The following is a 27,726-nucleotide window of genomic DNA, read 5'->3' as shown; positions in this document are numbered from 1 at the left end:
CGTCCAGGTAAAAATAAGCTTCGTCAGTAAACCAAGTGCTGCCCACATGCATATCGCCGTCATCAATCCTGTGCACTATATCGTTAGCGAATGTCTCTCGTGCAGCAATGGTAGCGGCGCTGAGGGGTTGCCGCGTTTGAATTTTGTATGGATAGAGGTGTAAACTCTGGCACATGAGACGATACGTGGACGTTGGCGTCATTTGGACCGCAGCTGCAACACGGCGAACGGAAACCCGAGGCCGCTGTTGGATCACCTGCTGCACTAGCTGCGCGTTGCCCTCTGTGGTTGCCGTACGCGGTCGCCCTACCTTTCCAGCACGTTCATCCATCACGTTCCCAGTCCGTTGAAATTTTTCAAACAGATCCTTTATTGTATCGCTTTTCGGTCCTTTGGTTACATTAAACCTCCGTTGAAAACTTCGTTTTGTTGCAACAACACTGTGTTCTAGGCGGTGGAATTCCAACACCAGAAAAATCCTCTGTTCTAAGGAATAAACCATGTTGTCCACAGCACACTTGCATGTTGTGAACAGCACACGCTTACAGCAGAAAGACAACGTACAGAATGGCGCACCCACAGACTGCGTTGTCTTCTATATCTTTCACATCACTTGCAGCGCCATCTGTTGTTGAAAATTGTAACTACTGTAATTTCGAAAGTTTGTCCACCTGAAAATGTACTGTTGTCCCAAGCATATTGCAACAAACGGTGTATTTCTATCACTGCTCGTTTAGTTTTTATTGCCGTTTCAAATATACCGGTCATTTTTGAAACACCCTGTAGCTTTTCTTGTGATTGTATCCAGCTTTTTAACAAAATGAGTTGTGTGTGACACACTTAAAATACATATCTTCACTGATCCTGACAGTTATGTCAGCTGTATGTTACACATGTAATTCATTGAGTAAATTGATTGGGGGATTACTTTTCTGTGTGTGTTTCATTAAACCATTTTCTCCTACAACATAAAAACAAAGGTGGAGCTATAATTAACTGTTAGTGAAACAGATGATCCTGTTTTCACAGTTTTCATCAGTCTCAGGAACTGGAAAGTCCTAGGCGGCATGCCCTGCGAATATTGTAGCTGAAACACCATAAAGGTTTTGTTTCTTGCCAAAAAATAACAAACAAGCACTGAGTTGTGAGCAGGAGTATTATCGTGCTGATCAGGCAGTTTCGATTGGGATTTGGTTATGATGTCATACCCGTACCCATGTTTTGTCACCTGTTATAACCTTCTTTGGAAATTCTGGATCGTTTTGGACTTCGTTCAGCAATTCCTGTTCGATTTTCCGCGGCGTCATTTTTGGTCGAAATTCAACAATTTTGGAACAAACTTTGCTGCTACACGTCTCAAGCCCACAACCTACTGAGGGGGTCGGGGGGGGGGGGGGGAGGCTTGACACGAGCCAAGGATAAGCCGACTTCACCAGCAACTTCTCTACAGGTGATTCAGCGATTTTCTACAACCATTTTATTTTTTCTTTATCATTGTCATCAGTAATTGATGTACTAGAGCAGTCGTCATCCTCCACGTCCTCTCGACCCGCTTGAAACGTTTATCATTGCCTTATTCATAGCAGATTCGCTACAAGCCACAGCCAACATTTCGAATGCACTTTATTCACGTTTTTCAGGCAAAATTTAATGTAAATTCTTTGATCTATCTTTTACGAAAGTAAAAATTCCCCGAGAACTTAACAACACACTTTACCTTTCGAACTGTCAACAATCAACTAAATATTTAAAACAGTTGAAAACGCAAACATACGTCATGAACATGTATACCAACCGATACAAAATTGAAACCCGGGGTGTACAAAGCCCGCGAAACTAAAAAATTTGCGTTATTTTTTGACCACGCCTCGTATACGGCTACCTTAAAAGTGTCCGGAGAAAAGTATATGGCTGGTAACTGCTGCCAGGTAATCAGGAGGGAAATGTTGGAGGTAAGACAGGTTTAAAGGAGCCGTACACTCTCTTTAAAAAAATTGTGCCATTCTCATTATCCTTCCAACTGCACTTTCAATGAAATATTGTTGATTTACTAGGTAACTGATGCTCACCAGTTGGTAGTCATCATCGGCGGCGGGTGCTATCTGTGCGTCCCACAGTGTGCCCAGCTTGGCCGATGTTCCTGACGGTAGGCACTCGTCGTCCTCCGTCGTATTCTCCTTAGGCAGGGCAGTGTGATTCACCATGGCGACGATTGCCACCGACATGTTGGTCCGCATCACGTATGCGTTCGCCATGCCCAAGAAGAGCATGAACGTAACCATGTGTCGCGCGCCGACGCATGCTGAAACAAAAACGAGACGCCACTGTCAATATCACTGCTTTCTCGACCAATTTCAGGTCAGAAGGTTGGCGCTAGAACACTAACAGATGAAACGACATGCATTTAATAGTACATACAGGGTGACGTATTATTGAACAACTTGAAATAAAGTCGTCATAACTTCTGAACGGTTTGCATTAGGACGTTCAAACTGCACGGTTGGCTGCGGGGCAAGATAGGAATTAGTATGCGCGGTAAGGTTTACTTCAGCGACGAAGCCCACTTTCGTTTGGATGGGTTCGTCAGTAAGCAACATTGGCGCATTTGGGGGGACTGAGAATCTGCATTTCGCGATCGAGAAGTTTGACTGTGTGGTCTGCAATGTCCAGTCACAGAATAATCTGTGCGATATTCCTTGATAGCACGGTGACTGCCGAACAGTACGTGAAGGTTTAGGAAGATGATTTCATCCCCATTATCCAAAGTGGCCCTGATTTCTACAAGATGTGTTTCATCTACAAGATGTTATTTGACTCGTTCCACATCATTACGAAATATCGTATTCATGATCCATGGAACTAGTATTAACCTAATCTAATCTAATCTAATGCAGGACAGAGCTCGACCCCAGTGAAGCAAGAGAGTTTTTGATGTCCTGGAGGAGCACTTTGGGAGCATTCTGACCGGGATACCTAAACTGGCATGGGCCTCAATTGACCGGCATATTCTTCGGATCTGAACACATGCGACACCGTTTTGTGGGACTATATTAAAGACAAGGTGTTCAGCAAGAACCCCAAAACTATTGCTGAGCTGAAAACAGCCGTTCAGGAGGAGATCAACAGCATCGACGTTTCGACGCCTCCGCGGATCATGCAGAATTTCGCTATTTGTCTGTGCCACATCATCGCCAATGATGGCAGGCATATCGAATATGTCATATCTAAATCCGAATATCTGTAGTGACGTTTACATGTTGAATAAAGTGTGTGCACGCCGTAGCTTGTAACTAATTTAAGTTTTGTTTATATTGCTCAATAAATGCCATCCTGGATGATAGTATTATTGCTCAGCTTGATGGAGGTCCAGTGTTTCGCATGAACTGGAGCCTACAGTCTAAACGTCTTAGTATACCCGTAATGAAACACAGAACGTCTGCACGTATTCTATGCCTCGGCTTCCGCTTAGCATTGTTAGGTGTTGGCGTTCAGCTGGATTGCGAGTCGCGAATTTGGTCTTTAAATAAACGAAAAAGTAACAAAGCATTAACTCACCAACTCTTGATAAATAACAGGACTCCAATTACTCATGTGCAAATACATGCATGCCCTTCCTACAGTCATAGCACGATCCATACTTAGGTTTCCAGTGGTTTCCATAAATACTACTTCTCTACAAACTTGTGCTCCCTCATTATGATCTCACGTTAAACTGCAACTTTCCTTCCTCCTAGGATTCTTATTCCAGTGGAACAACAATGTGACAAATGTACTCACCTCTTCGGTCCCTATTAGTATGTTCTTCGACAGGCAATGCGAGTTTATCATAGACTGTTTGAGAAAACAGTAAATTGCCAAGGGTCGAGAAGAGCTTCGTGTTTATTGTGCTGGCAAAGAAGTTTATTATTCGCTGCTGCAGGATCCACATCGACTGGCCCTTGTTTTTTTCAGAGCTACTGCGCATTTCAACGGGGTATCTGAAAATTTCGTTCACAACAGTTTTTTTTTCTGGAACCATGTTCGACTGACTCAGTCTTTTTGTACTATGTATGCAGACGAACTGAGACACACACTTCGTGAAACGTGAAAGACGTGCGGTATTACTGCTTTCCCAAATTCCGTTGATCTCTGTTTCCGTAAACCATGCAGGCCTACACTGTGGGGTGCCATAACCGATATTGACTGAAGAGTTGTCAAAGACAATAATGACAAAAATAAAAAAATGCTGATTTCACGTAATGAAAATCTATCGACATAATATATGAGGAATGTGTTTACTGCAAAAAGTCGCATAGCGAGAAGAAATAATGTGTTTTCGCCTGCAGTCATTTCCTAAGTTCATTCTCGGGTTGTCGGCATATGATATTAATGTTAATGAAAATTTTCAAAGACAGTCCTTTACAATTTTAAAACTACAACACAATACAAAACAAAATCGAGCGATTAGATGGAGTCTAGGAGCAATGAGGTCTCCAGCTCATGCCCTTCCAATAGAGGCCAAAAAAATGCCATCTGTAGAGAAAATCCAGCAAAAAAGTTTCTGCTTCAAAGCTTCATAATTATCCTGTTATGGCTAAAGTTCTGCGTCTCGCAGAGAGAGTATTCTCAGAAGAAAGCAAACGAACACCATGATAGTGAACGGCTCCCGCTGTCTCAGATTCACGTTTCCTTTGACACGAAAGTACCACAGACAAACTGTCCAAGCATCGAATGTTACCACTGTTTCGTAAAGGTGTGAAACAACAGGTAGTGTCAACCTGACGTCTTCTACCTACCAAGCAGAATGGGACAAGCGTTTACCGTTAATAATACTGATGATGTAGGTAATAAATTACCTGAAAAGCGGATGGCCAGATTTACTGCGTACACAATGCTAGCAGAAACTTAAGCGTCAGGTGTAAATTTCGTTGAATCCCGATGTGTCCCTGAAGTAATAGCATTTCAGTCAGTGTTTTACGTGATGGTGTTACACATCTGAACTACAGGTTTTCAGTTAATTTATCTGCTAAAGCTCTAATAATTTTGGAGATTTGATGTTTCTCCGTTTTGGAAACGGGCTAAGAAACTTTCTCTGACAAATGTTTTCTTTATCTAAAACTGCTAGACCTACAGCTATAAAATTTTTACGGCTGTTTTATTAGCAGTTCTGTGTAGTTCTTTTCTCTGTGTGTTGTATGCGAAGGATCCGCAACATGAATACGTGTAACAAGGGAAACTCCCCATCGCACCCCCCCCCCCCCCCTGCCCCCGCTCCTTCCCAGATTTAGTGGTAAGATGGCCCAGTGTATAGCCCGGCAAAAACTGAAGACATATCAAGCATGAAAATAGGAAGGTGGTGTACTGAAATGTAAAAGAAGCGGCAGAATAGGAACAGTGCACGGTCCAAACTAAACATGTGCAACATCGAGGAAAGCTGGAAGTACCACTGCGTCGTGGTTGTGTGGTCATGGTGTTAGACTACAGCCGGCCGGAGTGACCGAGCGGTTCTAGGCGCTTCAGTCTGGAACCGCGCGACCACTACGGTCGCAGGTTCGAATCCTGCCTCGGGCATGGATGTGTGTGATGTCCTTAGGTTAGTTAGGTTTAATTAGTTAATTAGTTCTAGGTTCTAGGCGACTAATGACCTCAGAAGTTAAGTCGCATAGTGCTCAGAGCCTTTTTTTTTTTTTTTTTTTAGTTTAAGATTATTTCAATTAGCATGCCTAGCGTCACTGATTAGAATAATCCTCACGCACGCAAGCAAGCAAGCACGCACGCACGCGTGTTGTGTGTACATAACCTGTAAACAGACTCGATCCACGAAGCTGCGGTAGAAATTTATGGGACAAGACTGTGCTTCCGATACGCAATGTAAATACGGAAACCCGTCTACACAGCGAGGTAATTTTTTCTCCACTGTGTTTTGCTGCTGCATGCATTTTTATGATAATATGGTTACTTCCGCGATTCGCAATAAAAAAGCCAGTAAAAACACATTTTTAAAATTGGAGGTCAGAGAAGACGATTAAAGAACCTTTCACGGTGGCTTGGGATTCTTAATAGCGGTGCGAGGCTGGAGAAAGGATGGGGTGGTAGGTGAGGGGGGGGGTGGAACGAGGGAGGGTGATCTACAGCGAACTTCGGCATAAGTCATTGCAGACATTAAAATCATACACTTCGTGCGGTTTGATTACTTAGGATTAAGAAGTTTTACAATCTGATATGACAGCTGTCTAAAAGTATACACTTCATATTAAACGAAATTAGACAACTAATGTACGGCAAATGTCTGAAATTGGGAAATCGAAATCATGTTGGCCTTAACCTCTGTGACGTCAGAGGCCATCAATCACACTAGAAGGGCACTTGAGTGTTGGCTATGTCCCTTCGCCTCATCATTCATCTTCACCGGAGCTTTATCCCTATGGCGTACGGTATCACGCAATTTGGTTCTTCTACAATTTTCGCGCGCTAAAAAGTTTCCTTGTTGACAAGAGCACATTTCACGAATGTGGAGGAATAATATTGGGAGAAAGTGGCTAGAGCGTGTAAATAATTGTAAAACATAACTCACTACTACAGCTTTTTTTTAATAAAGAAAGCATTATCTACAAATAAAATAAATAACTTATCTGGCAAAGAATCCAGCTTAATTTTTTGATACATACGCAGTATACAAAGATTTTTTAAACTATGCATTCGCAGCAAGAAATTCACATGATCTTATCACTTAAAAAGAAGTTTTATGGAACCTGAAACATTTTTCAGTTACAAAACGCTAATAAAATAATCGATGTGTTTTAACACAATTCTCACGAAACTTATTTTACCAATAACATAAACGCTCTTTTAGTTTTTTTTTCATTTTTGTTTTCAATCTTGCCTCGTATTAATACTTGCTACGACCTTCTTACCGAGTTTATATTTATGAAAACTCTGACTTGACAGAAACTTCTCTGCACGCCTCAATTAATGTTTTATCGTACTGAAAGTCACTGTGTTGTTAGAAGTTGCTCAAACTATTCTGTACGCATTTACAGACACGGTCAGTGCACAGCATTTTTATGAAAAAATTATATCTAGTCGCCGAGGTATATGAACTGTAGGTACTTACCAGTTCAAAATATAATACTTTGTGCAGCTTCTCTACGGGAATCATTGTTAGGAAAGATGTCGGTAAGTACATTTCTGCATATTTGTCAGTGCCTCCACCAACTTCTTGTAGGGTATCGTCCTTCATCTATCGTTTTTTAAACTAGGCGCGCATACAGTTGCTTCAGAATAACCCAAGCAAACAGCTACACGTCCAACAGATGTGTTCTTCATGAACCTATCTATTCAGAACTTGTCTCAGTGCTGCGATAAGTTACTGATAGCATCTGTCATCAAGTTGTATGGTCTCAGTCGACAAAGATTAAAAACTGAACGTTTAGGCAACGTCGTAGTCATTAAAGGCAGCGCCTTTTACGGAAGTTGGGAAATGATGGGAAGGTAATCAGCCTTTTTTAAACAGCGACACCGCCATCAGCTTGGAGAGATTTAGCAAGGGCCCTGACGGGGATTTTATTGAAACTTCGGTTTGCTAATCATGTACCAATTCATTCGGCATAAATGCAGAAGCGAAACTTGTTGAATTAAAAAAGTTAAAGCTTTTTTCAGAAATGGAAAAAATAATTCGATCTTTAATCCGATTTTTTTATATGCCAATGGGCAATATTGGGCCTGCTTGGTGAAATCTGCTTCTGTCTTGCTTTATAGACCTGTCGACGGGTAGAATTTGGATGAAATTTCGCACAGATATTCTTGGCTTAAAGAAATCTACATCTATCTTAGCTTTGCTCTCCGTAGTTATGAGAAAATGGGTATAGAAGTCTTCCGTGTCATTTAAGTTCTAATGATGACTAGTAGCCGGGCAGGTTCGGTCGGCTTTTACAGAAGCTATGTTTACGGACACAGGTTCAAGCACACCTAAGTTATTGAGAACTTTTATTCTGTAAATACATTTTACCAACAAAGTAATCACTATTTCAGTATTGTAGATCGTTGTTCGTATGCTGTGTCGCATTACAGCTCTCCTAGTTGCGACATTTCACGATTCACAGTAGCTTCTGAATTTGTCTTTTCGTATTTCGCCATCTATTAGGAATAGCTTGAGCAGTTAAATGCCTCCTACTACCTTGCTTTCATTTGTCATCAAAGGACTAAGAGGAAGACACTGCAATGCGAGCAGTTCATTACGGTTAGCGTACATACTGAGAACAAGTCCAATATTTGTGAGGAAGTGTCATTAAATATAAGTTAGTGGAAAATTTTGGACTCGCCTACATTTAGCACAACTGTTTAACCAGTTTTCGTAAGTTCCAGTAAAAAGAATCAGTTTGCAGTGCAACGGCATAGTTAACTGGCCTTTAGCAGACGACGACACGTTGGTATCAGTAAAGAAAGGCAAATGGAGTACTGGAGGAAGAGCCAGCCAAAAAGTCATCAAGAGAGGGTACACATAAAAATATTTATTTGAGAAGTGAAAATACTTCCAGTTTGGGTCGTCTCATTTAACTGAGGCAGCAAAGCCTTGTGTTCCATCAAGTTTTTTTTTTTTTTTAACGTGAACTGCCACCCGATAGTTTGTGTAGCGTGGGACGTATGAACTAAATAGGTGTTAATTCTACGGAGTAAAGTAGTTAAGGTTAATTTTTATACATAAATTCAGAATAATTAGCACGCAATATTTCTTTCGTTCTGTCGTTTATTTATTAAAACAAAAAACTTCATCAAACGAATGGGATTATTTATAATGTTAAAATGGTTGTCTTGAAAAAGTATATTTTACCTGAGAAATGTTAAGTATGACGCCTTAACATCTACGCCAACAGAACAGCTCGGCAATTGGATTGATTGATTGAGAGGGTTTATGGGACCAAACGGCGAGGTCATCAGTCCCACGATTCTGAAGTTACTCACAGAAGAAAGAGGATCCACTAAAAGCGGACGGACCCAGTCAGGAGGTTGGAATTATACAATAACGAAGTTAAAACGCACACAGTAAAAGGCATGAAAGGTGAGACCAAATCTAAAAACTGGAAAAAAGGGGCGATCTTTCCATGGTGGAGTGGTCATGGGGTCCCAAAACGAGAAGACATGAAGAGGGGTCCCAACCACAACCAACCTGCCCCTGCTCCAAGATCGGCAATTGGAAACAAAGTTGTTTCGCGCTAAAAGGCTCAGAAGGTATCTATTTTCTTTCAGTGACAGATCTATGTGAAGTTTCATACGAATCCATGAGCCATAGTAGTTTGCTTCCGTTATTAGCCAGTTAAAAAGTAGCAATGAATTAATCAAAGTTACTGAACATAACATTCCCCGACAGCCTTTAGCAATTTAGGGAAAAATCTACACCTGCCTGATTCAGGTTCCGACCAATCGCTTCGACTGCTTTTTCTAAGAACTATGAAAAGTTTTTGGCAGCTTGAAGAAACCTCAGAAAAACGCTTCTGAGGAGTCTTAAGGCGGGATTACTAGCAATTATTATTTTCAAACTACAAAATATCATAAAAGTTTCGTCACTTTTCGGAACGAATTTGAGTGTAACGGATGGGCGCGCGTTAGATAAGATAACAGCCACTTGTCATTCTGATAACAGACGGCTGTACACTAGCTCCGTCCATAAATGTACGGAGAGTAAAGCCGGGAAGCGGTATTCCAAGACAGTGGCCTAGCAAAGTTGCAGTTTATAGCTAAAATTTTCTATTTTGGAGTAAAAAAAAATACAAGTATTGCTTATTCAAATGACTATAAACATCTACTGACGGAATTACGACCTACTTCTACAGCGCCTCATCTTAACTGTTTCGGCGCTAACTGCAACGAAAAGTGCTTCCTAAGGAGCGACAGCGTTCTACTCTTTCGAGCAGGATACGGCAGCCACCTGGAACACACAGACTTTCGGTCTTCCTCGCGCTTTTTATGAAAATCTAACGAAGATCACAGCGGAGCGGGGTTTGTTGAAACGGAACTTCGGAAGTTACCGACACGCATTTCCTGGTCCCGGCTTCCTGAGGTGCCAGCTGATACAAGGCGCGACTCAACCGCGAGTAGGGCCACGACGGAGTCATCAGAGTTGAAACAGAAGCTACAACTGGGGAGATCGGCCGTGCCTTGTTCAATGAGACCGGCATTTGCCTCCAGCAGTTTACGAAAACTACGGGAAACCAAAATTTGCTATGACGTGATGATGGCTTGAGCTCCAGTCCTCCAAAATGCAATTCCCATGTCTTAAGCAGTGCACGACCTCACTCAGTCTCAACCGCGGAAGTCTTATTGGCTTCACAGGACGGCGAATATCCGAGACTGCAGCAGTCATCTAATCTATACTACATACTGTGGTAGGAAATAGGCTGTTCTTAAACACACAAAGCAGTGAATGTCTTTATTGCTTTCTACATGAAATTGAATAAGAGGCTTATAATCCATGTTTATTTTTTAAATTTTAGACAGCTTTTTTCAGAGGCTCCACCGAAGAAAGATTTGTTCGTGTCTTTGCGTTTATAGTCATTTCAGAGTACAGCATGAGAATGGCCAGTATAGTTTGAGTAAATTAAAGGATGCAGAAAAGTTAGATTTTTCTGACTAAAAAAAAAAAAAAAAAAAAAAAAAAAAAAAAAAAAAAAAAGAAAAGACATTCTATTCATATACAAATAGGGAATGGGATGCACGTGTCCATTTTGTACTCCGTAGTTGCTTAAAATAGGGAAAGGTTTTAAGATTATAGCTAAGGTAAATAATACTAGTTCTTCCTTAACAAATTCCTTACCAGGTTGGACTAACAGAAAAGAGAGGAAAGAATCAAAGAAGAGCTGCATGAACATGTTAGTTTAGCCAACATTAGTATGTCACAGAGATCTTCAACAAATTGCAATGGTAGACTTACCAGAAAGACGTTGAGCAGAAACTCTAAATTCGAAGAAGTGGGGAGGGGGGCGCAAGTGAGGAAACTTATTAATTCCTAAATCATACACTCATGTAATAGCAAAAGGCTAAAATTAGATGTATTCGGAGGTCATGCAGGAAATAGTATATCGACAGTTTCTTCTTTCCGTCGTTCATCTGCGAAAGCAATAGAGGACGAGAAATTGAAGGGGTTGCTGGAATATTGAATTAACCCACAAGATCGTATCCATAACGAATATTCACTCTGCAGAAGAGTATTAATAGATTTGCAACTTCCGGGCAGATAAAATTGTGTGCAGAAACTGGTCTCTAACAGATCATGTGATCACACTAACCCTTACTCAACCGAAGGTTAGCGCTTTCTTACGCCGACCCCTTCAGTCGATACTCGTCCGCTGTGTATACTTCCCCGGTGGCTTATAGAGTACATACGTATAGAATCTTTTGTATATTGCTTGCAATTGTTATGTCGAACTAGCTTATTTATTTCAAAAACATTGATGCTACAGTAACAGTGTCATGATTCTTATTTCTGCTACATGTTACCAGCGTACAACCATGCCTTGGCAGAGCATAAAATTGTATTGCAGCTTGACGATCAAACAAAGTTTTTACAATTCTTTGAAAACGTTTAGCAGCCTGACTCATTGTAGGGTAACTACGGAGATGTATCCGTGGTCTGGCTCCCTAAAATTTTTTTCATCTCCATGATTTGGAAGACAGGAGGAACAGAAAAGCTGCCGCGCATTTGCTGCTCAGCACTACGACCACCTCTGCGTTACTCTTCTGTATTCCTCCACACACAATACCACAAGTATTTCCACACGATAAAAATACACGTTTGAAACAGGCAAACGTAAACTAATCATGACGCTCTGTATTACCGCAGGCATCAGGAAGAGGAAACCTGGCGTACAGAATTTTATACAGAACTGTCACACTACTTCTAGAAGTGAGTGGATAACCATCGATTCTCTGGGATATAGTAAGTTTTTTGTGTCACCTATAAAAACTTAGTTCGTGTGCCAAGACACGCCTGGAAACTGACCAAATCATTTATATAAAAAATAGCCGTTTTGTAGTCTTGCCTACCCCTTCCCCGGAAAAAAATTCTGTGGACGCCTATGTGCATTACGTAAAAGTTTTGTCACATCTAAAAGGAAGGAAGAGAAGAAAATATTTCATTAGACGAGCATGTATCAGTAACAACCTAGGCGGCAATTTCTCTGCGTGCTCCCTGTATATTCAAAATAAAGGGCGATTGGTGAAAAAATTCTCGCTGGAATTAGTTGAGATGTAACAAAGTCGATCTACAAATGCTTGTATCGTAAACTGGTTTCACTAAGATGTTACTAATACAATAACGCAGGATTGTGGCGTTCACTACGAAGTCATCAGTGAGTGTGTTACGTTGCTAGGAGCAGAACATAAATTAGATTGAAGGAATACGAATACTACTACAAATTTTTCCTATCGCGTTACGATAAATCGTGGAGTTTAAAATACTATCTTTCCGAGTGACTCCCCCATAATTTATTCCTGGTTAAGGCTCCAGGTGCATGGGTCTTTGCAGGCCGGAGTGGCCGTGCGGTTCAAGGCGCTACAGTCTGGAACCGCGCGACCGCTACGGTCGCAGGTTCGAATCCTGCCTCGGACATGGATATGCGTGATGTCCTTAGTTTAGTTAGGCTTACGTAGTTCTAAGTTCTAGGGGACTGATGACCTCAGAAGTTAAGTCCCATAGTGCTCAGAGCCAAAGATTAGAGCCATTTGAACAGTTTTTGCATGTGTCATTGTTTTTCTCTCCTTTACAGCGATATTATGAATTTGAACAACATGGTACAAGAGTCATCCGTGAGTGAAAATGGGCCGGTTGTGTGCGATGTTGCTCTTTCAGAGTGGAACTCCCTTTTTGCAACTAATGTACTCTAAATGAAACCTTCCTGGAAATCGACATGTCAGACTATTATTAAAAACTCCATCTTACCAACAGAGGCATCCGATCACTGTAGGATGGTTTCGTTGGAAACAGCACTGCCCGTAAAAGCCAGGTGGTCTGCGCTCGAGTCCCTGTGTAGTCTGTGTGAAAAAGGAAGATCAGAATTTAACGGCGACGTCATTAGAGGCGGAATATCAGATCGCATTCAGAAGAAGGAAACCGGCAGTGACTTTCCCAGGCAAACATGTCGGCTTTTGCTTCAAGCGATTTAGAAAAAGTGGAAACTGTAAACCAGGATGGGTGTACAGGCAACTGAACCGCCGCCCTCTCGATTTAGAGTCTACTGTCATAAACACTGAGGCATCTCACTGTGTCTGGTGCAATATACAGATTATTGAAACCACAATTTACGGATTATGTTTTATATCCCGACAGGATGGTAACATACACAAGGCGTGATCAAAATTTTCCGTTCGAGGGCCGTACAGTCCAGAATCGGTATGCCGATCAGGCAAAATCGCCGTGAGCGTTGAGGTAATCACTACGCCGATACGCTCCAGGTTGAAGATGCTCGTCTGGTAAAAACACCGTGTCTTGCTGCCTGAAGGAGTCCGTAACTGCCTGTTGCAAATCCTCGTCCGACAGGAATCGTCGACCCTTCAAGACATTTTTTAAGGGACCCAATAGCTTGGGAAGACGTAAGGACTACAGGATGTGTGCTCGGGCGTCTCCCACTTGTCCGTAATGGATGAGGCTCTGGCTTCCGAGATCGACAGGCGCCTTGTGTCGACCATTCCACAACTATGGTTCTCGTCCCGACGTACATGCGGCCCCCAAACACTGATTGTCTATCGGTGTTTTGTCCTTCGGCAGCCAAGAAAAGAATAATGCGCGTTGATCCTGTTTGGACTCGTTTGGTAATAATGTCGCCATAGTTCACGTTTACACATTTACCGTACGCAAGTCGGAAAGATACGACGCCACAATAATCGCTTGCCTACATGTCGGTGCTTATATACCCGCATCGGAGTATCGGTACGTCTCGCGTACGCTGCCGCGACGCCTTCAAACGGAAACTTTTTGATCACTTCTCACAGTTTACTGAGGTGTCCTTTATTTTAGGAGACGGTGAGATGGGTGCTGTAAGTGGTTGACGTGCTATATCTAGCTTGCTCTACACTTTTGTCGACAGCACGTTTAAGCATGTTCTGAGGACAGCCGGCTCAACGATTTATTTCTTAAGTGATCACCTAGCCATACTTCCTGACAAACCACACACTCAGTTGCATATTCGTATATTATCGTTACATTTGGAGACTGATTATTGGAACAATTTAATTTGTGGGACCAAGGGTGAATATGCGCGTTAATGTGGCACAGAAGAGAAAAAAAAGGGGGGGCTCTGAGCACTATCGGACTTAACATCTTAGGTCATCAGTCCCCTAGAACTTAGAACTACTTAAGCCTAACTAACCTAAGGACATCACACACACCCATGCCCGAGGCAGGATTCGAACCAGCGACCGTAGCAGTCTCGCGGTTCCGGACTGCAGCGCCTAGAATCGCACGGCCAGTGGCACAGACAGCATTAATGAACTTTCAGTAATATTTTCTTTCTCGTTGATAGCTTTTGAAGCATTTCAGCGACATTATTCTCGCACTGTTTTAGTACCGACACTAATAACTGCTACGTGGAGCCTCGAAAGCCTGTGATCAAATCAGTCCGGTCTCTGGCCAGTACGATGTTTATATTGGTCGAAGTTTTTGTGCTGTTTCCTTATTCAGCTGGCCATCAGCGACTGTATCACTTTATACATTTCACAGCGCAGTGAAATCTCTGGTGGTATCAGAAAACCGCTACAAGATTGCCTTCCAATCCCTTCTTTCCACACATTCTAGCTGACTTAACTGGCCACTAGAAGGTAAAGGCGCTCTCATAGCAAATATTTAGCGGAACTTTGCGGAGTATAACATGCGTGCAAAGACGAGATTATTACTGACAGCTGGTAATGCTTGCAACAACGATACGATATCCAAGCGTATCCGGGATTTTGTCACAAGCTGAGCCGCACTTAAAACAGAATTGTCTTGGAACACAAAGACAATTTCAGATAGTCTATTTCAGCACTAAACGTCCAAATGGGTGGAGAAAGTTGACCTCGTTGAATCAGGTGACTGCTGTCTGCAGACATATCCATTGGCGAAGTGTCCCGCCGTATTTGCGATAAGGTGTTACACATCCGCGATAGGGAAGAAAAGCGACAAGATACGATGGCGCGATATCACGTGACGTCACAGTTCCTGCAAGGCGCGAACGCCGTGGGTCTGTTCTCGCTGATGTCACAGTGACGCCGCAACCACTACACCTCTTTAGCCCTCATGGTCTAGGCTCCATGCGAGCGTGGTCGAACGTCAGTTACAGACTTGAACAATTTTTAATTTTTTTAATTTTTCTGTGACCCAACAGGTGCCAATGCTGTCGACAATCTGTTATCAATAATACTCGCTAAGTTTTACTGTGAATTTAATACCTTTATTTCAACAAAATTTTAATATAATCATGTAAAGAAAACAGTTTAATATATTTTTGTATAGAAACTTAGCTGAAAATTAACAATGACCGAAAGCCTAAATAAATAAATATTGCAGACTATAATCTGCGTCACTTAACAAAATGTTTCAGATAGAGGGGTCACAAATTTATTTACGCAGATTCTTTAATTTTAGCACTGCTTCGACCACGGTCGTTTCGTGGGGATATCTTGCACTGTTGTGAGAGAAAACTGAGTTGAACAACGTAAAACACAGTGCAAATCACTGTGCTTCCGACCATATCACACACTGAATAACCAAACTAGCTTTTCTTTCGGAAACAAAATCACGTGAACATTCTGTGAAAGAGAAGGTTGGCGGATACCGCGTGCAATCTACAATTCCAGGCTTTTTTTTGACAAATCTGCCCTTCCATTCGTCTGTGTATCTGTCCACTGTTGCTTTCAGCAGTATGGCAGTCCTATCTAAAGCACCATCTGTACTCTAAAAAAAAACATAAAATGCTACAGCATAAAAATGCCTAATGTCAGATAACCCTACGTACGTACTCTGCAGACCACAATGTAACGCCAAGGCAGAGGGCACTCACTGAAGAGACATGCCTGCTTCAAAGGAATTAATGAGACACAACGGACGTGTTCTGTTCTGAACAATAAAAACTACACACAGATCCATTAACGCCTATTTGTTTACCTTTGAGTGCAATAGTGTTGCACGGAAGCTACGCAGATGGTCACTAGAGATCTCTGGTGAGTCATCGAAACTAATCAAAACACTCGACTTTTGCTGCGGCAGTCGAGATTATGCACGTGATCGTATCGCATCGAATGCGTTGTTTGCCAGCAGTGACACGAAAAAAAAAAAAAGTTTCAATGATAAGTGCATAATCTAATTAAGATGAGATCACTTGAAATGCAACGGAGATAAAACGACGTTTACGTTGAATAACACGCATTTTATTCGCTATCCGTAATCAAGGAGAAATGAGAAATGTATTGTTGTCACAACTATGTAGCGCAAGTATATTAGGTGCCAGCAACCAAAGGTTTCATTTTTTCATCCGTAGTCAAGAACTCGGCATGGACAAGTAATAATATTACTAGTAAACTACTGCATGAAAATAATGTATATTCTTTAATGACTATTCGTTAAGTGTATGGACAAAAAAAAAAATCAATTTTGTGCGCTACGTTCCGAGGCTTTCTGACAGTTAATGGAATGTTTCACAGCGAGCTCGATGGAACAAAGGTTAATACTCTAGACTAGAATTCGTGAGGAGTGTAAATCCCTAGGCAGTTTTTCTCACCTCAATTTCCCCAAATTTCGCTGCATCACTTTTTTTTTTGTTAAAGATCGCGGTTGATTCTTGTTCAACGCGATCTTGTAGCGTCCCTGTGCAAGGATCCCTGTGTCGACAACACGTAAGAATCTAGCGTATAGTTACTACCACTACCGATTCTCCTGGAAACATCTATGCAAAAATAACTGTGTTTCGTAGAGAGAGAGAGAGAGAGAGAGAGAGAGAGAGAGAGAGAGAGAGAGAGAGAGAGAAAACATAATTTCGCCGGTTATTTGCAGATGTTATGCTGTCTGTTAGTAGGTATAGCAGAGTAAGCCGCACTGCTAAATTTAAGTAGTAAATGTCACCCATTAAGGTGAGCAAATGTTATAGTTTATGCCTAGGATAATTATGTAAAAACTGAGCGGGTACAGAAACAAAATGACACTCACAGAAGACTGTGCACAGGTACCGAAAGACAAGTGTAATGAAAAAGAGCAAAAACAATTTTGCAGAAAGCGTAATTAGGTGTATTAAAAAGCGAGCATTGCGCATGTAGATTTAACAGTCGGTTAACCTTAGAACTAGCTACGTGAATTGGGCCCACGGTCAAGAAACAGCTCATATGGGTTTGCAGATCTCGTATTTTTCGTGTTTGCAGTTAAAATTCTTGGATGTAAGGTCCGCCCATTACGCAAAACACCGTTTTTTCAAAGTTCTCTCTTTGAAAAAACCGTGTTTCGCATAACTGGCGGACCTTGCATCCAACAATAGATGTAGCATAAGAACAATGCCTACGTAAGTTTATGGTGATAGAACTGTCCCGTCCCACACAACTTTCGAATTCGTATCTATTCGTGCTTCACTTACTAGTCCCCAGAGCTGAATCATGTGGACTGCAGTTTTTTTGCTGCCTTGTTAAGTAAATATATTTTGCTACTTAACATTTGCCTTAGCACCTGTAGCCAATGACTCTGTAACAGCTCCTCTCTACCTTAACTATTGCTGAAAGTTCGAGCAGTTAGTGTCGACTCGTGAGGGTAAAGCCTTAAATGTCACTACTAACAGACCCGAAGTAATTTTCGCAATACAAAACAAAAAAAGTTAGGAGTACCGCACACGAATCCTTGCCCATGACACGTTTTATTCGCGTGACTTTTATTCTACAGGAGGTAAAGGTCCCTCTGGTACAACGACATGATCAGGAAATTTACGCGCGATATTGTCCAAGTTTTATCTGGAGCGCTCTGAAAATGCAGCTGGTCTATAAAACCTATTGCCATTCTGACGCACGTTTGATGCTTCCCCTCGCCCCGATTATGCCACAGTCGACATTTGTAATAACGCCAGTAGTTATTACGAGCTCTTTACGGCGTGCTATAAATTTCACGGCGGCAGTGACAGGCAGACATCTGTTGACTAAATAAGTAATTTGGAAGTATGTTACCTAGCAAATGAATTTAGCTGGAGATTTTGTTTTCCACCGTGATCGCGGCTCATGTAATAGGTATGCGGCGGAAACAAATGGGTTGACGCCGGGGCGACACGCCGTACTGAGCTCTAAAAACGTCGCTTTCGCGTCGCGACCGCTAAAGATACCGGAGGCCTCGCGTGGCCAACAGCTGCCGGCTTACCTCGGGGCTGCGCGACGTCCTCCAATGCGTGCTGCTCCCAGACGAGCACGTGGTTGCCCAGGTGGGCGCTGCCGTTCGCAGCCCTGACGGAGCCCGGCGTAACGCGAGCATTGCTTCGGCTCATCTCTCGGCACTGGTGTCTGCGCGACCGCCGCCGCCGCCTGCTCTTAATAACCGCCGTCACGTGACCTGCGGCAGCCAATGGGCGCGCACCGGCGTGCCGCTTGCGTAACAGCACGCGCTACGGTGCGCGCTGCAGCGGCGCGCGACCACGTGCTGGCGGCTGTACGCGCCTCAGCTTGCCCGCAGGGGTGCGCGGTGTGTGTGCGCCGAAACGGAAGCCAAGGACGAGGCCGGATGTAGGTCGAAACCTGGCCGTCGCTCCCGTGACGAGTGTGCGTCACTGCTGCGCGTACGCGGTTATATCTTTGCAATTACGACTTTACTCGCCACTTTCTTTAAGAAATACAGCGACCAGCAAAATTTTTATGTATTTTTATTTATACCTTCTTCTTCTTCTTCTTCTTCTTCTGCTGCTGCTGCTGCTGCTGCTGACTAGGGTTTCCCCCGTTTTTTTGGCCGCATTCTGTGGACGTACTGAACCAACTACTGCCCCCTCTCTTACGTAGTCGTTTCCCTTGGGGTCGTCCATGTTAACACATTTTTAGTCGCGAAATAGAGGAGAGACTACCAAGGATTCTTTTGGAGTAGTCAGTCATCTGACTGGTTTGATGCGGTCCTCCATGAATTCCTCTACTGTGCCAACATTTTCATCTTAGAGTAGCACTTGCAACTCCTCATTTGATTGCTGGATTTATCCAAATCTCTGTCTTCCTCTATAGTTTTTACCCTCTACATATCCTTTTTGACAATGTTGACTGGAATACTCTCTTTCAAATTCTGGAGGTGGCGGGGGTAAGATACAGGGAGCGAAAGGCTATTTACAATTTGTACAGAAAGCAGATGGCAGTTATAAGAGTCGAGGGGTATGAAAGGGAAGCAGTGGTTGGGAAGGGAGTGAGACAGCGTTGTATCCTCTCCCCGATGTTATTCAATCTGTATATTGAGCAAGCAGTAAAGGAAACAAAAGAAAAGTTCGGAGTGGGTATTAAAATCAATGGAGAAAAAATAAAAACTTTGAGGTTCGCCGATGACATTGTAATTCTGTCAGAGACAGCAAAAGACTTGGAAGACCATTCGGTCAGTGTCTTGAAAGGAGGGTATAAGATGAATATCAACAAAAGCAAAACGAGGATAGTGGAATGTAGTCGAATTAAGTCGGGTGATGCTGAGGGAGTTTGATTAGGAAATGAGACACTTAAAGTAGTAAAGGAGTTTTGCTATTTGGAGAGCAAAATAACTGATGATGGTCGAAGTAGACAGGATATAAAATGTAGACTGGCAATGGCAAGGAAAGCGTTTCTGAAGAAGAGAAATTTGTTAACATCGAGTATAGATTAAAGTGTCAGGAAGTCGTTTCTGAAAGTATTTGTATGGAGTGTAGCCGTGTATGGAAGCGAAATGTGGACGATAAATAGTTTAGACAAAATGAGAATAGAAGCTTTCGAAATGTGGTGCTACAGAAGAATGCTGAGGATTAGATGGGTAGATCACATAACTAATGAGGAGGTATTGAATAGAATTGGGGAGAAGAGGAGCCTGTGGCAGAACTTGACTAGAAGAAGGGATCGGTTGGTAGGACATGTTCTTAGGCATCAAGGGATCACCAATTTGGTACTGGAGGGCAGCGTGGAGGGTAAAAATCGTAGAGGGAGACCAAGAGATGAATACACTAAGCAGATTCAGAAGGATGTAGGCTACAGTAGGTACTGGGAGATGATGAAGCTTGCACAGGATAGAGTAGCATGGAGTGCTGCATCAAACCAGTCTCAGGACTGAAGACAACAACAACAACAACAACAACAACAACAACAACAACAACATATCCTTCAAGTATCATGGAAGTTACTCCGTGATGTCCTAAGACATGTCCCACCATCCTGCCCCCTCCTTATCATCGTTTTCCATATATTCCTTTCCTCGCCGATTCTCCGGAGAACCTCATTCCTTACTTGATCAGCCACCTAATTTTCAACATTCTTCAGTGCCACCACGTCTCAAATGTTTCTACTTTCTTCTCCTCCAGTTTTACCACAGCCCTTGTCTCACTGCCATACAAGCTGTGTTCGTAACATACATTTCTTCCTCAAATTAACACCTATGTTTGCTACTAGTAAGACTTCTCTTGGCCAGGAATGCCTTTTTTGCCACTGATAGTCTGTCTTTTGTGTCCTCATTGCTTCGTCCGCCTTAGGTAATTTTGCTGCCGAGGTAGCAGAATTGATTAATTTCATCTATATGCTGACCACCAATTTTGCTGTCAAGTTTCTTACTGTCCTCTTTTCTGCTGCTTCTCATTACTTTTCGCTTTCTTCGATTTGCTCTCAATCCACATTCTGTACTCATTAGACTGTTCATTCAACAGTCCCTGTAATTGTTCTTCGCTTTCACGAAGGATCGCAATGTCATCAGTGAATCTTAACACTGATATCCTTTCGTCTTGAATTTTAATCCCATTCCTGAACCTTTCTTTTGTTTCCCTTATTGCTTCTTCGATGTATAGGCTGAATAGCAGTGGCGGAAGACTACATCCCTGTCGTATGTCCGTAATCTGAGCACTTCGTTCTTAGTCTTACACTTTTATTGTTCTCTCTTGGTTCTTTTACATATTTTACATTACCCGTTTTTTCCTGTAGCTTACTCCTACTTTTCTCAGGATTTCCAATATCTTTTACTATTTGACTTCGTCGAACGTTTTTTCCAGGTCGGCAAATCCTATGAACATGTCTTGATTTTTCTTCAATCTTTTTTCTATTATCTACTGCAACGTCAGCACTGCCTCTCTCTTGCCTTAACCTTTCCTAAAGCCAAACTGATAATCTAACACATTCTCAATTTTATTTTGCATTATTCTGTATATTATTCTTGTGAGCGTCTCGCACTTGTCGGGTCTTGCTATCTTCGGAATTGTGTGGATGATGTTTTTCCAGAAGTCTGATAGTGTATCGCCAGTTTCATACTTTCTACACACCAACGTGAAGAAACCTTTTGTTGCCATTGCCCGTAATGACTTTAGAAATTCCGATGGAACGATATGTATCACCTGTGCCTTATTTGATTTTAAGTCTTCCAAAGCTCTTCTAAATTCTGATTCTAGCACTGGATCCCCTATGTCTTCCGTATCGATTTCTGTTTCTTCTTCTATCACGTCATTGAACAATGGCGTTTTTCGTTGCGGCAGTATCTCGTCATTAAACTTCAGACACCAACTTTCTCCTACGGACGCGAAAATATTTTGTTGGCACCCACCTGCATAAGAAAGATCAGAGCTCGCACGGAAATATTCAAGTGTTCGGTTTTCCCGCGTGCTGTTAGAGAGTAGAACGGCATAAAAGCAGAAATAGCTTGAAGATGGTTCGATGAGCCCTCTGTCAGACAATTGTGAATTGCGGAGTAAGCGTGTAGATGTTGATGATTTCTTTCGCGCTCCATCGCTCTCCATATGATCCTTCCACTTTCTTTTCCTTGTCTTCGCCCATTTATTTATATACTGTATTCTACACTGTTCCCTTATCGATACATTTGTTCTCTTGTTATGCCTTGCATCTGTCCTCGTACCTTGATTTTCGCTGCCGTTAACTTTTACCGTATCTTTCGTTATCGCTCATTTCGGTTGCATATCTCGTAAACGGACGCACCACTATTTTATTTACCCCTCGCTGGTCATAAATTTGTTCCTCCATGCGCTTATTCTCCAGACATCAGGCTACCCATACTGGTGTTGTCACCTGGTTTCTCAGTTCCATGGGATTCGAGTAGAATTGTCTTCAGTAATTCGTCCTGTTGATCAACGAACACGTGTCTGCTGACGACCTGGACAATGGTGGGATACCAACCTGATTGCCGCCCGCCATACGACTCGACAACCAAGAATGATGGTGTGGGGTGTCATTTCTTTTCATAGCAGAACCCCTTTGGTTGTCATCTGCGGCACTCTTACAGCCTAGCGGGATGTCGACGAAATTTTACGCCCCATTTTGTTGACCTTCATGGCAAGTCATCCTGGGCTTTCAGCAAGACAATGCCCACCCACACATGCTAAAGGTGTATACTGCTTGCTTCGTGCTTCTGAAACCCTACCTTGGCCATCAAGTTCGACGGATCTCTTGCCAACTGCGGATGTTTGGAGCATTGTAGGCAGGGTGCTCCATCCAGATCGGGATTTCGGCGATCTAACGCACCAGTTGGACAGATGTTGGTAAGATATCCCTCAGGACGACATCCAACAACTCTCGTAATCAATACCAAGCCGAATGACTGCTTGCATAACGGTCATAGATGGACCAACGCGTTATTGACTTGCTCAATTTGGGAAACACTCTCTCTTAAATAAATTATCAATTTTTTTAAAAATTGTAATCATTTGGTTTTCTGTACACATACATCACATCTACCGATTTCCGCCCCGTTCGGATAATTCTTTCGCGGTGCGTGTTTTTTTTCGTTTTGTCTCGCGTGTATTTTGGCGTCAAATAATGATTTTTTACTTGGAGTAAGCTGTGCGTGGAATTATGGTAGATTTTAAAAGAAGAAATGCGATACGATATTATAAAGGAAGAGGTGCTATAATAACTCACTAACAATAAGAAATAACATTCTTCCAGTATGAACCAAATTCGAACAGTTACAATTGTAAACGTAGGCTTCCGCGACCGTTGTCATTGTCAATAAAATTCTTCTGGATTTGAGGCCGCATTGTGATCTATAAAATTCCGACGTTTCGGCGACTGTTGCAGCTCCTCAGGGTGTATTGCTAACTGCTGAATGAGCACTAGTTTGATTCCTTATACTTACAAGCCGCCTTTGCAACAGTTGCCGAAACGTCGAAATTTTATTGATGACAATGAGGCCTCAAACCCAGAAGAATTTTATTGACAGTTACAATTCCTTATCTGCCGAAAATTGAACACATTTTACTGTACTTTAAATGTCTGTACGTAACGTAGCTATGTCCTCGCAAAGCACTAAGCTTGTCTGTATGAACATATCTCGGGTTTAAGATGTCATAATCTAATAAAAACACTCATGAAAATGATAATTATTACCCGAAACGTTCTGTGCGCAGGATAAATAAAGTAAATGAATGAGAAGTAGGACTAGCAACAGAGAATGTTGTGATGACAAAAACTAAATCATAATTTCATGTATCATACGTTTGAGGAGCATTTTATAAGTAACAAAATGGAAAAAAAATGAGAGGACCGAGGGAGGTAAAGAGAAAGCTTAGTCATTATGCCAAGTCTACGTCGGTATTATCGTGTATGATAGTGAACTGAGGCTCCAACAGTCATTCTTTTATAATGATTATTAATATCTCTAAATGGCTACATGTGTGTCCCTCATTTAGTGCCTGGGGCAAGCGGAATATCTCCTTACGGTTTTAAACTCCGTCGACGACGATGTCATTAGCGATTAGGCATAATTTAAGATTGGTGGGAAGACGCGCGTACTTACCAATGGAGCAATCCCAGCATTTGCCAGTCGGTTACCTCTTTAAGCAATAGAAGTTTCACAAAATCTGTAGCACCATCGCACGTGAAGAGAGAGCGCAACACCCTTTTTTTGATTTTGTATAATTAACTGGCGCTACGTTAAGCAAACGTTTGGGCCCACCGAACAACACTTAACTGTCAAACGGGGAGATTAGATTTGTATCAGCGTCTACGAGTAAATACGGAACGGACCAGCCGTTCCGGCAGACAACACTGTTGTCTTCCCGCGGCATTCTTATCGGTAGGGAGGACGGTGACGAGTTTCTATTTTCCAGTGACAAACAGGCAAGCGTCTTGTTTAAAAAATGGTTCAAATGGCTCTGAGCACTATGGGACTTAACATCTATGGTCATCAGTCCCCTAGAACTTAGAACTACTTAAACCTAACTAACCTAAGGACAGCACACAACACCCAGTCATCACGAGGCAGAGAAAATCCCTGACCCCGCCGGGAATCGAACCCGGGAACCCGGGCGTGGGAAGCGAGAACGCAACCGCACGACCACGAGCTGCGGACATCTTGTTTATCAATTACATCAGTAATTATCTTCTCGATGCATCTCAGTATGTAGCCACATAAACAAATCATTTATGTATTTATCACTGAAATAAAAAAAACTGTAACCAGCCACACGTTTCAGAGACAGCTTCAGTTTTCCGATCGTCGGACGGCAGCAAGGATTTCTTGTACAAATATCACGTTATTTTGGCCTTTATGCATTACCATATGGGTAAAATAATGGCATTTATTTTTTGTCAGTTCACTGTAAGGTATCAGAAGCAATGTGACTTACAAGTGTACGCGACGATGTTCCGATCACGGATTTACCTGAAATTTTGTACGCTTTTAGTAGTCCATTAGGACATCATAATGAGCAAGTAGTAAAGCGCACTACTTAGGCTATTTCGAGAAAATTGCAAGAGAAATTTTACGAGTCAGTGACGTAGCGGTGCGAACCTGAGTATAAAATGGTGGCGGTCACGTGGGTAGCATTCAAGCTCGGTAATCGGTGGATCGCTGACTCGAGTCCCGCTCATGTTTTTTTCAGTTTGTATTTTTTCGACACTAGTCATATTATTTCGTACATATTACATTTGATATAACGACACGTGTATTTTCATGAACTTGTATTGAATTTCTAATCGTATCTATTTGTTTGCCAATTTTTGTTACCAGAACAAATATTGTACTTGAAACTATCGACAAGTAAACGACAAAACGCATAAAGCTTTCCTGAAAATGTATGCCTGTCGTGATTTCCAAAATCTAGACACAATCGGGTCGGTACTTAGAACTGCTTTGCACCTGGACGCTTCGATCTGCTGAGACAGATTTCTAGGACGAGGGATAGTCTCAGAAAGCTCAAGTCAAACACCGTTAAACAAAGATGTAAGTAACTTTATTCAGTAATACAACGCATTACAATATGCGAGAATATGAGGCTGATGAACGATTAAGGGTCGGATGTTCGTTTCACACTACAAGATGCAGGATGATTTTTTTTCATACAGACACGGAAAACATAAATTAGAACGGCATCTACAACATCGAATGAAAGCGATTTTCCGCATGTACAAGGAATCTTCAGAGCTGTTAAGGAAAAACAGAATTTGACACCAGAAGCAGTTCCCTTTTTTTACGAAGTATCTTCTGTAGTCATTCAGCAATTTTGGATTGGATATAGGTGTTTGTATATTTTGGTTGTTTTCGATTAAAAACAGTCATATCTTAATAAAGTTGGCGTGAAATTTTCTCATGGTATTTCTGCCTTTAATTAAAACATTCAGCAAACGATTGCCTCTTTCCTGTTTGTTAGTGGACTTTGCTGTCGAAAGAAACTTCGTTATACATATACACTTTTTGCACTTTCTCTTATGATACATTGGCGATATTTACACTTCACGTCTCTTTTATAAAACAGAACTGCAGTTATGTGTATCGCACTCAGCATAGTATTGCAGTGTTTACGTTTGTTAAATTGTTTTTAGTGTAGGTTGTGAACGTTGCCAACTTGTGAATTTGTTATTTAATACTGTGCAGAGTGAGAACACACATAACTGCAGTTCTACTTCCAAAAGTGAAGTGAAGTGTAAATAACCCCAATGCAGGGCAAGAGAAAGAGCAAAAACAGACAAGTGCATATGTGTAACGAAGTTTCTTTCTACACCAACCTCCGCTAACAATGAGGGAAGAAGTAGTAGTAGTTTGCAGAATATGTGAACAAGAGGCAGGCCGGCCGGGGCGGCCGAACGGTTCTAGGCGCTACAGTCTGGAACCGCGCGACTGCTACGGTCGCAGGTTCGAATCCTGCCTCGGGCATGGATGTGTGTGATGTCCTTAGGTTAGTTTGTTTTAAGTAGTTCTAAGTTCTAGGGGACTGATGACCTCAGCAGTTAAGTCCCACCGAGCGAGGTGGCGCAGTGGTTAGCACACTGGACTCGCATTCGGGAGGACGACGGTTCAATCCCGTCTCCGGCCATCCTGATTTAGGTTTTCCGTGATTTCCCTAAATCGCTTCAGGCAAATGCCGGGATGGTTCCTTTGAAAGGGCACGGCCGATTTCCTTCCCCATCCTTCCCTCACCCGAGCTTGCGCTCCGTCTCTAATGACCTCGTTGTCGACGGGACGTTAAACACTAATCTCCCCCCAGTTAAGTCCCTTAGTGCTCAGAGCCAACAAGAGGCAGAAACACCAAGTTCATAAAGAAATACCTTTTTTACTCTAAAACAACAATAATGTTCAAACACATGTATCCACATCTGCACAACCTAGCGTTATATTCTCTTTAATCAAAAGCAGTAAGCTTATGGCTCAAATGGCTCTGAGCACTATGCGACTTAACTTCTGAGGTCATCAGTCGCCTAGCACTTAGAACTAATGAAACCTAACTAACCTAAGGACATGACACACATCCATGCCCGAGGCAGGATTCGAACCTGCGACCGTAGCGGTCGCTCGGCTCCCCACTGTAGCGCCTAGAACCGCACGGCCACTTCGGCCGGCAGTAAGCTTTAAGACGTAGAAACTAGTAATAACTGATTTTAACAGCTGCTGCGCGAGATAGCGATGCAAACAAATATATTTATGTTCCTTTCTTTCATTGAAATTTCTAAAAGTTTAATAATTGTATCAAATGGACCCTCTGCGCGAAGCTCATGCCCCTATCAGCAACCTGGGCTGTGGGGGTATGACTGGCCCCTCTATCCTCCCCCCCCCACCCCCACCCCTCCTGCTGTCCCAGGCTCCACTGCGATGCTGTGCATACAGCGTAGTGCCGTGGTAGTGCGGTTGTTGACGAAAACAGCGAGGGAAGGATATGAGTCACGGTGCCAGCGCATAGCTTACCCCTCTCCAATACCTCCAAACTCCGTGTCCTTATCTAGCGGACGGATCACAAGCAACGGTACCACACACCCCCACTCCGTGAGTCACTGCAGAAAGATTTTAGCGTTCAATTCCGTTTTGTGGCCAGAAAGTGAACTACACTTAAGAAAAGTTTTGAAAGAATACCCATGCTACAGCCGCGAGCCACTTTCTTTACATAAACAGCAAAGTAGGTTGTAGGAAGAAAATAATAATCGGACGTAACTTTGTGAAATTGTCGGGAGTGACACAGAACTACCTCTTATGATACACCAACTAACGATACCAAACTGTGGGTAGTATTAAGTAACTGGTATTAAGTATTAAAAATGACATTACCAGACGCCACAGTCCAATAATTTTGGAACTGTGAATTTGCTGCAAATTTCCATTCAGGCATTTCGCTGCAAAAGGGAGAC

General features: G+C 42.4%; 1 protein-coding gene across 2 annotated transcripts in view; it reads right to left on the bottom strand.

The window, feature by feature from the left end:
• Positions 1-27,726, bottom strand: part of LOC126175681 (putative inorganic phosphate cotransporter) — a 165,098-nt gene that overhangs the window by 7,948 nt on the left and 129,424 nt on the right. The window contains exons 1-2 of one of the 2 annotated variants that reach the window (XM_049922609.1): positions 18,332-18,462; positions 2,070-2,302 (exon numbers count right to left, since the gene is read on the bottom strand). In XM_049922609.1, coding sequence (XP_049778566.1) covers positions 2,070-2,302; positions 18,332-18,455 — 357 coding nt within the window. In that variant the 5' untranslated portion in view covers positions 18,456-18,462. Of the gene's footprint in view, positions 1-2,069; positions 2,303-18,331; positions 18,463-27,726 lie in introns of those variants that run through there. The other variant, XM_049922611.1, reaches the window with a different exon arrangement.

Source organism: Schistocerca cancellata, chromosome 3 (genome assembly GCF_023864275.1).
Source record: "Schistocerca cancellata isolate TAMUIC-IGC-003103 chromosome 3, iqSchCanc2.1, whole genome shotgun sequence".
NCBI classification, from domain to species: Eukaryota; Metazoa; Arthropoda; class Insecta; order Orthoptera; family Acrididae; genus Schistocerca; species Schistocerca cancellata.
The sequence above is the reverse complement of the archived record's forward strand: the minus strand, read 5'-3'. Positions and strand labels throughout refer to the sequence as shown.